Consider the following 12,178-nt stretch of genomic DNA (forward strand, 5'->3'; position numbering starts at 1 on the left):
AACTGCAGAAAATCTCCATGTAAAATTAATTGTTTAAGAAAATGCAGCAATAAATATTTTTGGCAACATCTTTCCAGCTTATAAAAGTCACAAAGCACATCAGTTCCGAATCTAATTAGAATGAAAATTTATTTTTATTTCTCCTGTCTTATTCCCACCATTATCAATCTTCTCCCCTCTTCTGTTCCTGTACTTCTTTCTTCAATTTTTAATTTCATTCTAACAAATTAACATTTTCTCTTAGCTGGTAGTTATTTATCATGTCTTTAACGTATTTCCCCTATTCTTGCTCTCTCTCTCTGTGCAGGAAAGCTGGCCTTATAAGGAGGCAGAACATCTCCTTTCCCCTGGGGCCACAGGGCTGAAAATGTCACCATTAGAGATTGATTTCATTGAGCTGAGCATTGCCCTTTCCAGGAGTGCTCTTTGAAAAAACAAATACTCCCAAGAGGAGTAACACATTAAACTATTATCAGTAACTAACACTTCACTGTAAATTAGTTTATCAGACTGCTCTCCTCTACAGCAGAAGGGGCTCCTTGCCACTGGAAGCCACCTCTCAGGAAACATAGCACTAGATCAGATCTTAAGATCTAGATCTAGAGCTGCAAGAGAACTTAGAAGCCATCTAGTCCAATACCCTTGTTTTATAGATGAGAAAAGTAAGGCCCAGGAACATTAAGAGACTTGCTTGAAGTCACAAAGGTAGTAAGTCTGAGCGGGCTCCTGAATCTCCTGAGCCCTGTTCCACGTTGTCTTATCTCTGGGTTCAATGGTCAGTTCTAACAATCGCTCTCTGTGTAATACTGGGTCAGTCAGTTAATCTCTCTGACATTCAAGTCCTGACTTATAGACAAATGCCATTGCATTAACTTGCTTATTAACAGAGTGGTTGTGAGAAAAGCCCTCTGTCAACTTCGAAGTGCTGTATGAATGGGAGCTAGTCTTATTATAAGGAAGGAGTTGATATGCTGGAAATCATGCAAAGGACACCTAGAAGGTAAGGAAGAAAAGACCATTACAGGAAAAAAGTCCAAAGTATACATCTTTTCTCAATTTGTTCTAATTCTTTATTTTTTCTTACTAATCTACAACTCTTTCTACCTAAACAGATTCCTCTATTTCAACTCCATCCTCTCTGTTTTAGTTGAGATATTGCATGTTTCTCCAAAGACCAAATCACATTATAGAGTCTTCCCCAAGTCCTGTTTTACCTATCTCTTTCCTTTTGATGAAAACTTTGCTTTTTGTCTTTGTCACAAACGGTCACCCTACAACAAAATTAACTGTGGCCTTAGTTATATCTTCTCCTGAGAGTTCTCTACTATCTCTTTTCTTTTGTTTTCAAATACAGAGTTTGAGGTCAAATACATTAGTTCAGAGGAGACAATATTGAGACTGTGAACAACTAGAATAAACTAGTATGGGAAACTGCAGGTGTTTATAGGGTTAGCAGAAACACTTTCTTGACTAGATTGGGCATGGCAGTACGCCATTATTAAGGGAGGGATTAAATGCATTTTTGAGTTCTTTTCAAACTTTTTAGCCCCACAAGGGTGGAACAGTGGGTTGAGAGGGCAGGGGCAGGCAGAGAGGCAGGAGGGAAATGTGTCTTCTGAGAAATGTTCTAGAAAATGTTCATCTAGAATACAAGGACACCTACACATGAATATATCACACAAGCTCACATCACTCTTGTGATATTAACACTGTATTCCTGTGCAAAATCATGTTTTCAAGTCCTGAATGGCAGTAGAGTAGGAAACGGGCAGCAGTATGGTCCACTAGGGACTGTGTAGCTGAACTTTAAAGATGATGCTTTATTTTTGAAGTACTTCTGTCAGTGGTCATGAAAGGTCATTTCCTGCTAAATGCTTATAACTGGAAAAGTATGAGTAGAAGGAGATTCCTATAACTATTGGTGATCCTTTTTCAATTAATCTAAGGCAACCTCTTCTACAAATTCACTCTCAAAATCGCCTAATGTTCCCAATCTTATGATATTCAGTGGAAGGATCATATGATGTTCTGAGAACATTCTGATTCCTTAATAAGATTTTGGCTCTGTAAATCAAATACATAAACTCTTGGGTAATCTCAAGCATTAAGACCAGGCAAGAAGTCTTCATTACAGAAATCAGCACCTTGAAATATGAATAACAACAATTCACACTAATATGGCATTTTAAGGCGTATGATGTGTTTTCTACATTCTATAAGGCAGGTAGTACAATTATTAGTGTCATTTTACAAACAAAGAAACCTAGGGTCTGAGACAACACTGCTCACAAGCATCTGAAGAGTATTCAACCCCAGGGTTCTCCAAAAGCTAGCACTCTCTCCAATCCAATTTGCTATTGAAAAGATCTCACCATTAAGAGGTGTGGGCTAAAATACAGTATGTGTTATGAGAAGATAATTATCTACTATGCTTTAAAGTTTAAAAAGGCAAATAAAAATGCAATCAAACAAAGTAAGCATATATGTATACATACATACATATATACATATATGTACATATATATATACACCTACACATATAATGTATGTAATACATATATATGTTTGTGTAAGATTAGCCTTTTAGAGACTTTGGAATCTGTGAGTTTTTGTTCCTGAGAATGGGATGTAGTTTGGTACAAGAGTACAAAGAGTACTGATTCTGGTGTACGTGGGTTCAAATCCCACCTCTAACAGTTACCACAAGGGTGACCCTGGGGAATTCACTTAATATTTCAGTATCCCAAGCAACTCTTTAGACTGTCTATACCAGAGCAGTTACCCATATGCATCAGTAGTAGGAGTTTGCTTACTGGGAATTCTTGATAACAATGAAATCACAGGTTGGGTCCACAAATACATAAATATATAAGGAAATCACCTAAATAGGAAAATCTCAATGTCACTAGTGAGAGCTATCTCATATTCTTTTCAGTGCAGCATAGTAGAAAGACGGCTAAACTCAGACTCAAGAGAGACTCTGGACTGAATAACAGCTTCCAAATATAATAGTGATGTCACCCTAGGCAAGTGCCTTAAGTTCTCTGAGAATACTTTTATCCTTAAAATGGGGTTAAAAATATTTGCATTAGGAACCTTCCAGAACTACTGTGAGGAAAGCATTTTGTAAATCTTAGCACACTACAGAAACGTAAGCTCTTATCATTCTACCAATTCTAGGTAGGAATTTTTATACCATAATCTTTTAGAAATATGATTTCAGAGTATACTTCAACTTTATCACAAACATAAATTTTAACACATAAACTTATTTTCCCTAAGAATGTGTAGTTTAAAATATCACATGTTTCTCTCCTTTGCTTGATCCCCCACCCCCTCCCAAAAAGGAAAAAGCCCACAATAGTTAAACATTGCAATTAAATTTACCTCTCAGGAACTGGGAGTTTGGGGCAGAGAACAGAGGCTTTTGGATGTGTACTGTATTCGGATGGCTTTAAGTTGTAGCTACATAAAGCAGAGCCTGTTGGAAAAAACAAAACAAAATAAAACAAAACACCGTGATGAAACAGTAGACTTAATACATTCTCTCTCTGTCTTACTGTTTTAATCCATGTTAATGTTTCATTCAATTACAGATATTTTAGCTGGCTTTACAATTATGATTATGAAATGTTCTGAATCTACTAGCCAAATTTATGAAGTCTTTGAATTCTTAAAAATGTCTTTAAAATATATTTCAGTGATAGTAAGTATAATAAAATTTTTATTATTAAAACTACTTAGAAATGAGCGACAAGTAGACATTCATGCTGCTAACAAAATAGGGGATCTGCATTATCAAGAGGCATGATTTTTTTCCCCATGTAAAAGGAGCCACAGCAAATAGTTATTATTAACGCTGGTCAGTCATTTCTGACTCTTCATGACCCCATGGACCATAGTATGTCAACCCTGTCCATGGGGTTTTCTTGGCAAAGATACTGGAGTATTTTGTCATTTCCTTCTCCAATGGACTGAGGCAAATAGGGGTTAAGTGACTTGCCCAGGGTCACATAGCTAGGAAGTGTCTGAGTCCACATTTGAACTCAAGTCTTCCTGACTCCAGACCCAGCACTCTATATACTGAGTCATCTAGCTGCCTCTTCAAATAGCTACAGTGGAAGCAATAGAATAAAACTCTATTAAGTGGATTCTCTGATTCCAGAAAGCATTAGACAAAGCTAATTCCACAACAGATTTACTTTTTACTATTTAGCTGTGTAAAATTCTGCCTAATTTTTTTCCTGAAAATTAGATTAATATAATCTAATGAATTATATAATACATGATCTATTCATTTCAGAAAGGAAAAAGTCATCAAACATTCAAATAGATTCATTGTGTTGATATGGGAAACAGTTTACTTGTTATTCCATTAAGCTGATAATCTAGTTCTTTAAATGATGAATTTTCAATAAACATTGACTGATCAAGGAAACATGAAAAGCTTGGATTTACAGCTAGAAGGGACCTTAGAGATCATAGAATTTAAGAGCTGGAACGACTTCATTGATCATATATGAATGTATGGTCCAAACCAGAGGTAGGGAACCCGTGGCTTTCTAGGTCCTTGGATGCAGCCTTTTTTTACAGAGTCCAAGTTTTACAGAACAAATCTTACAAATTTTATTATGAAAATTTGTTCTGTGAAGTTTGGATTCAGTCAAAGAGCCACACTTGAGGATCTAGAGGGCCACATGTGGCCTCAAGGTTGCAGGTTCCCCACACCTGGTCTAAACCATACTTGAAAGGAATCCCTAGAAAAACACACCAAAAAGTTGATGAACTCTAAGGCAGGACACTCCACTACCTCTAGGCAGCCAGTTCCACTTCTGGATAACTCTGTTGGGAAGTTTTCCTGATATTAAACTTAAAAAGGTCTCTTTTTAACTTTCAAGTCTCATCAGTTCTACCTTCTACTATCTAGCCTCTCATGCCTACTTTTTTCTCCATATGACAACCATTCAAATACTTAAAGAAATCTATCAAATTCCTTCTAAGTCTTCTCTTGTCTAGAATAGACATGCCCAGTTCCTTTAAATGATCCTAATATGCTAAGAACTCAAGGCACTTCACCACCTTCATTGCTCCTTTTCAGAATACTACACAATATATAAACATCCTTCTTAAACTGTGGCACAAAGAACTGAACAAAATACTTTAGTTGAGGTCTGATGAGGGCAAAATACAGTGAGAATATCACCTCCCTCTTCCTGAAATCGATGTTCCTTTTAGCATGCAGCCTACAAAAAACCCCATATTTTTCACAACTGTTAATCATGCTTTCTCCACCTTGTACTTGTAAAGAAGGTTTTTATACCAAGTGCCAAGACTCTGCGTTCATCCCTACTGAGTTTGATCTATCTTAATAGATACAGCCCAGCACTTTGGCTTGCCAAAATTCTTTTGGATCCTAATGATTTAGTCTGACCCCCTCATTTTAGAGAGGAGGAAGCTAAGGGCCAGAGAAAGGATGTGATATACCTTTGGTTCTATTTCAGATCTGCTATTTTGTTATCAATTCAGCTAAATTAAACAAGCATTTATTAAGTGTACTATGATGCACTAGAGATACAATGACAAAAACAAAAATAATCTCTCAAGAAGCTTACCTTCTACTAGGGGAACAAAAGATATACAATAGCAAATACAAAATACAAAGTAATCACAAAGAGTCCTGACAACTGGGGAGATCAAGTAAGATATTACATAAGACGTGTAAGTGGAACTAAAGATTCTAAGAGGCAGATAAGAGAAAGAAGAACATGAGAAATGATCTGTGCGAAAATGGGAGCTGAAGTATTATGCACAGGCACCAGCAAATAGCCCAGTTTAACTGGAATGTAGAGGGGATGAGAGGGCGTAATGTTAAGTAAATCTTGGAAAGACAGGTTGAAGCAAAATTGTGAAGGTTTTAAATGCCTATTCAGCAATAGTATCATCTCACATGGGCAGCATATTGACTTAGAAAACTACAAATTAACATTATTTTTGTTTTATTGTATTTTTATTTATTTTATTAAACATTTCCAAATTCCATTTTAATCTAATTTTGGCTGTAGGCCAAATTTGATACCTCTGCTACAGTTTAATTGTACTAAAACTTTGGGGACACCCTATCTTATAGGAGTTTGCTATGTACTCTAGAGGCAACAGGAAGTCACTTGAGTTTACTAAGGAGGTGATGATATAATCAGATCTGTGCTTTGAATATCGATTTGGCAGCAGTGTGGGAGATGAAGTGAAGAGAGGAGAGATCAGATGCCAAAAGACTAATTAGGAGGTTAACGCAATAATTTAAACAAGAGGTGATTGTGAACACAACTAAGGTCGTATGAATAAAAAGAAGATATATGAGAGAGATGCTGTAAAGGCAGAATTGACAAGATGTGAAAAAATGACTGGAAACAAGGAGTAAGGATAAGGATGACTCTGAGATTGAGAACTTGGGTCACTCTGGCTAATGAGAAGGAAGACACATACCAACTAATTCAGATTAAAATACTTTGAATGGCTTGCGATTACAGAAATTTTCCAGATTTTAGCATTGATAATTAGTACATTAAAACATGCTGCAATACCTTTTCAACTTCTTTAGTGTGCTGTTTTTTACATGATGAGAGTTTAGGTCTTTTAAATATCCTTATAATAATCACGATGTGGCACAGTGGTTGACCTCAAAAACTAGGAAAACTTGGTTCAAAACACCTAATTTCTCAGTGCTCTAGGCAACTCTTAAAGATCCTAAGGTATACAGAAGGTGCCAAACCGCAATAGTTGAGGGACATTGCTCACCTGGGTGTTCCCTAACTCAGTGGTGCCAAACTCTAATAGAAAAGGATCCCAGAGGTAGAGAGGTGGGAAAAAGGAATGGACATGATGACTTAGAAAACCACAAATTAACATGATCTGTTTTGTTGTGTTTTTTATTTCATTAAACATTTCCCAATTACATCTTAATCTGGGTCATCTGCACTCAGGGGTTTTATTTCCAGTTAGGCAGGTGTTATGTAGTCAGTTTGACAACTCTGCCAAAGAATCACAGGTCCAGGCCCTATCCTTCTTCCATAATGGAAAATATTCAACACTTTATATATTTCTATCATGCTTGAAGATATTGTTCCTACATTTTATGTACAGCAATGTTACTTCAAACATGAAAAGCCCTAATAGGGAAATCGTTTTGGTTAATTCTGAAGTGTCTAAGTCCTGTTGTTAAACTGTTTGACTTAGCAAAGGAACTGCTCTAGCTAAGCATGGCTCTGAGAGTGATAACCAGTGTCCTCATGTGAATTGCCAATTAAAGAGAGAATTTCCCAGCACCAAAGAATAGAAAAGACCCTCTTGTTAGTGCTTGTGTGTTGCCTTTGGCAACAATAGAACTTTCATCTATAGTCAGAGAACACTACTGTCTTCCCCAGTCCTTCCACATATGAAAAACAGGTCAAGCGGGTAGAATGGAGCTCATTTTTATAAATATTTTCCCAGAATAAGATTCAATGAAAGCATAATAGCCTTATCACCAGTATCACTCTGGAACACTGACCAATACCAAATATAGTGACTGGGGGAGGAAGACCATCTCTGTTCTAACAACTTTTCTACTTATACATGGTTTAAAAAAAGAAATGAATAGTTTCAAGTTCTAGTTTCATTTTAGAAGAAAATTTATTTTTATTGAACATATCAGGATAATATACTCTTTTCCCCCTCCACAATAGCAAATATGCCTTGGCAATCAATCCAAAATAATTTTGGTTCTAACACTGAACTATAGTGTTGATTTTGGCCATAAGAAGAATGTGAAAACAGTCCCAGAGTAGTAATGTATCACCTAAGAGAAGTTTAATTCAATGCAAGAACTTTATTAAGGCCATTTATTAATTTATGAAGGCCATTTTTTTTACATGCAAGGCATGATGCTAGGGGCTACCAAAGAGGAAAAAAAATGAACTAGTATCTGCCCCATTCTACTGCAGGATATAACATGCATAGAGATGAGTAAATTCAAGATAATTTCAGGAGAAAAGAAGAGGACCAACAGGAGGAAGGAATCAAGTAAACATTTGTGGAGAACATGGTACCTAAAGCGAGCCTTGAAGGCACACTAGGATTCTAAGAGATGAGCTGAGGAGAAGATACACTGTAGATATAAAGGATCACTCTTCTGAGGAGAGGAGCCAGGAAATGGATGCTAATTTTTACTAAGAACACTGAAGAACCCTGAATCCATGCCATATAAGGATTGCTTGAAGGAACAAGGGATAGCTATCCTGGAGAAGAGAAGGCTGAAGGAGGCAACGATAGCTTTATCTTAAAGAACTGAAAGACAGTAATGTGGGAAGAGGAAGTATAATGAAAAGCACAGATATAGGTTGGGAAGGAACTCTGAGGGCCATTGAGTCCAACCCTCTCATTTTACAGATGAAAAAACTGAGGAGTTCGGCCACAGAATGTGGGATTAGGAGTAAAGGGTAGAAGCTCAGGTCTGATGTAAAGAACAACTTCACAATTAAGAGCCAGACAAAAATGGAATGGACTGCTTCAAGAAGTACTGAGCACCGCCCTGATCCTGCTGTCCCCCTCAGGTCACCCCGGCCTCCACCTCCAACACACTCATAGACAGAGGGACAGACAGAGTTTGGATTAGATAATCAATGCTGTCCCTTCAAATTGTGAAGTTCTGTGGCTCTATGAAAGGCAAATTCAACAGTCAGCTAGGAAGCTAGTTTGTGATGAGGAAGAACATGAAAGAAGAGTGCTAGCAGCCAAACTGTGTGAGGGAAAGGGAATTATGATTTCCGAATGTCTAAGATCCCAGGCACACACACCTTTAAGATTTAAAAGTAGGTCTAGCTAGCACTAATAAACTTGCCTCTAAAAAAATTAATAAGCTTGAAAGTTATGAACTTAATAAACACCAACAAACACAAACATTTTAGTAAGCACCGAAAAACAAAAAAGAGGACTGTTATATGGCACTGTGAACTTCTGTTACGTACAATTTGTCTTTTTTTCCTACCACATTTGGCCTAGTTTTTTTAGTAATTCCAATTTAACATGGTAGTTCTAACACTGCAGTTCATCTGGGTCTCCTTTTGAATTTCCTTTTACTATCTTGTGTTTTTTTTCATGATTCACTGACACTCTTTTGTTTTTCTTCCTTTTTAGTATCATTATCACTACCACTCTATTTTCCACATTACCCCACCCTCTCAAAAAAAAGAAAAGAAAAAGAAAAGTTCTCCCTTTCAACAAAACAAATCCAGGCATGGGTTAGGACTTCTTATTCTTTACTTCTAATTCATTACTTCCATAGAGGAACTGGGAAGAATGATTCATCATTAGTCTTCTAGATTTGGAATAAGTTGCTTTGATCACAGCGCTTAAATCTCTCACAGCTATTTAAAAAAAAAACACTAAACTCTCCTTTTGAATCAAAAGTGGGCATGAATTGCTACATGCCAACTTGTCTTCACTTTGACAAAATTCCTAGTTTCTGGTTCTGAGCACCTACTTTCCCTCTTGGTTCTTCTGTTACTTGACCATATAATAGTCTTCTCCTGTTTACATGTCATCCTGTAATATTGGTCTCTACTCCCTTGCCTCTTACACTTGTCAGCTCTTTCCCTTCTCCCTCCCTAACCGTTTCCCACCATTCCTGTTCTAGGGAGGCAGCTGACATATCATATCAGGAAAGAAGAGCTTTGACAGAGCAAAAAACCTTAGACAGACTCTTGGTTATAACTACTCATTTCAAATTAAAGAATTAGGTAGGAATCAACAAGCAAAATGTTCTTCACTTGATGTCATTCATCTTTAGAACTTAGGTAGCTATGAGGTGATCTGCTATAAGTCAGTGTTTATTAAACACTCTTTTCTGAATCTATGTCACTTTAAAAGTCTGTCCCATTTCAACTCTACCTCTGCTATTGCCTCTTCTTAGCTTTTATTAACCCCTAAGAGACTTCCCATAGTGATCTTTCGATTTTTTTCTTTCCTTAAACCTCCAAGTGTCATCTTTTCTCTCCAAACCTCATCCCCTCTGATTTTACAGAGAACTGAGAGACCATTTGGCAATGAGCTCCTTCCCATGCTCCTAATTTCTCATCCCACTCATAACAGAACTAGGAGCTGTACCTTAGCAAATGGCATTATGAGTTACTGAGGTTTGAAAATATTATCATCTTGTGACCAGACTTTTGCTCTCCAGGAATTTCCAAATTTAGCTAGGCTGGTCCCTTTATGACAGACATATAGCTTATTACTAGATTGTTTATATTCAAAGTCTGAATTCATTAGGATGTGCCAGAGTTTACAATCCACTGGCAAGGCCTTTAAGGAACCCAGGTCACTTGGACATTACAATAAAGCATCTGTAAGTCTCTATAAAAGGCCATGACACTATTTGATAACTTTAAAAGAATGAATCCACCAAGTTCACAGTAACAGGACGAACCAATTTGATACATGTTGACGAAAAGTGGTATAACAATTAGGGCTGTTAGTCTGGGAAGAAAGTGAATTTTGACCTGGTATTTGACTACAGTCATGGATGTAGATTTATAAGAAATTAGTGGTAAAAATATGTGGCTCAATCAGCAAGTATTTGTCGAATCAAAAAAATATAACAATCAATTCCATCAGAGTAGGGATTAGTTAATTCTTTGTATTTGTATCTTAAGCATCAATGCTCGCTCTAAAGTAGACTCTTAATAAATGTTTGTTGACTGATTATTTTGGAGCTTGAAGGGACAGAAAGTTCATCTAGTTTCTTAGAGAGTTAATGATATAATTTGAGGGGGAAGACTAATAGACGTGAAAGAATTAGAGACCAATTCAATGCTAAACTGTGGTGACATTGACTGTACATATAAATAAGAGTTTAAAAGAGATCAAGGACTTCAGCAGCAAAAGAACTCAGATTAATACTTTAAAAAGTTGTTTTTTTTTTACTAAGTCTCTACTAAGTTAATATTAGGTACTAAAGATACTAGTACAGTGCTTGTTATCAAAGAATTTACATACAACATGTGGTGGGACTTGGGCTGGGCCTAGAAGGCTAAGAAGGATTTATTTATTTTTTTGTAAAGATGATTTAGTCCAGCCTTTTATTTTATTTTATTTTTTTTTTTATTTAACTTTTAACATTCATTTTCACAAAATTTTGGGTTACAAATTTTCTCCCCTTTTATCCCCTCCCCCCCCAAACACCGAGCATTCTAATTGCTCCTATGACCAATCTGCTCTCTCTTCTATCATCCCTTTCTGCCCTTGTCTCTGTCTTCTCTTTTGTCCTGTAGGGCCAGATAGCTTTTTTTACCCCTTTACCTGTATTTCTTATTTCCCAGTGGTAAGAACATTACATTTGATCCTAACACTTTGAGTTCCTACTTCTTTAGCTCCCTCCCTCTCCACCCCTTCCCTTTGGAAGGCAAGCAATTCAATATAGGCCAAATCTGTGTAGTTTTGCAAATGACTTCCATAATAGTTGTGTTGTATAGGACTAACTATATTTCCCTCCATCCTATCCTGTCCCCCATTACTTCTATTCTCTTTTGATCCTATCCCTCCCCATGAGTGTCGACCTTGAATTGCATTCTCCTCCCCATGCCCTTCCTTCTATCATCCCCCCACCCTGCTTGTCCCCTTGGCCCCCACTTTCCTGTATTGTGAGATAGGTTTTCCTACCAAAATGAGTGTGCATTTTATTCTTTCCTTTAGTGGAATGTGATGACAGTAGACTTCATGTTTTTCTCTCACCTCCCCTCTTTATCCCTCCACTAATGAGTCTTTTGCTTGCCTCTTTTATGAGAGATAATTTGCCCCATTCAATTTCTCCCTTTCTCCTCCCCATATATTTCTCTCTCACTGCTCGATTTCATTTTTTTTTTTTAAGATATGATCCCATCCTCTTCAATTCCCTCTGTGCACTCTGTCTCTATGTATGTGTGCGTGTGTGCATGTGTGTGTGTGTGTACTCCCACCCAGTACCCAGATACTGAAATGTTTCAAGAGTTACAAATATTGTCTTTCCATGTAGGAATGTAAACAGTTCAACTTTACTAAGTCCCTTATGACTTCTTTTTGCTGTTCACCTTTTCATGGTTCTCTTCATTCTTGTGTTTGAAAGTCAAATTTTCTTTTCAGCTCTGGTCCTTTCATCAAGAAAATTTGA

The 12,178-nt window shown here is 36.9% G+C and overlaps 1 protein-coding gene across 3 annotated transcripts in view; it reads right to left on the reverse strand.

The window, feature by feature from the left end:
* The window catches only part of SLC44A1 (solute carrier family 44 member 1), a 215,318-nt gene that overhangs the window by 60,949 nt on the left and 142,191 nt on the right, over window positions 1-12,178 (reverse strand). For all 3 annotated transcript variants that reach the window (XM_072604140.1, XM_072604143.1, XM_072604133.1), the window contains one exon: window positions 3,388-3,481. In XM_072604140.1, coding sequence (XP_072460241.1) covers window positions 3,388-3,481 — 94 coding nt within the window. The remainder of the gene's footprint in view (window positions 1-3,387; window positions 3,482-12,178) is intronic.

This window comes from Notamacropus eugenii, chromosome 1 (genome assembly GCF_028372415.1).
Source record: "Notamacropus eugenii isolate mMacEug1 chromosome 1, mMacEug1.pri_v2, whole genome shotgun sequence".
Classification (NCBI taxonomy): domain Eukaryota; kingdom Metazoa; phylum Chordata; class Mammalia; order Diprotodontia; family Macropodidae; genus Notamacropus; species Notamacropus eugenii.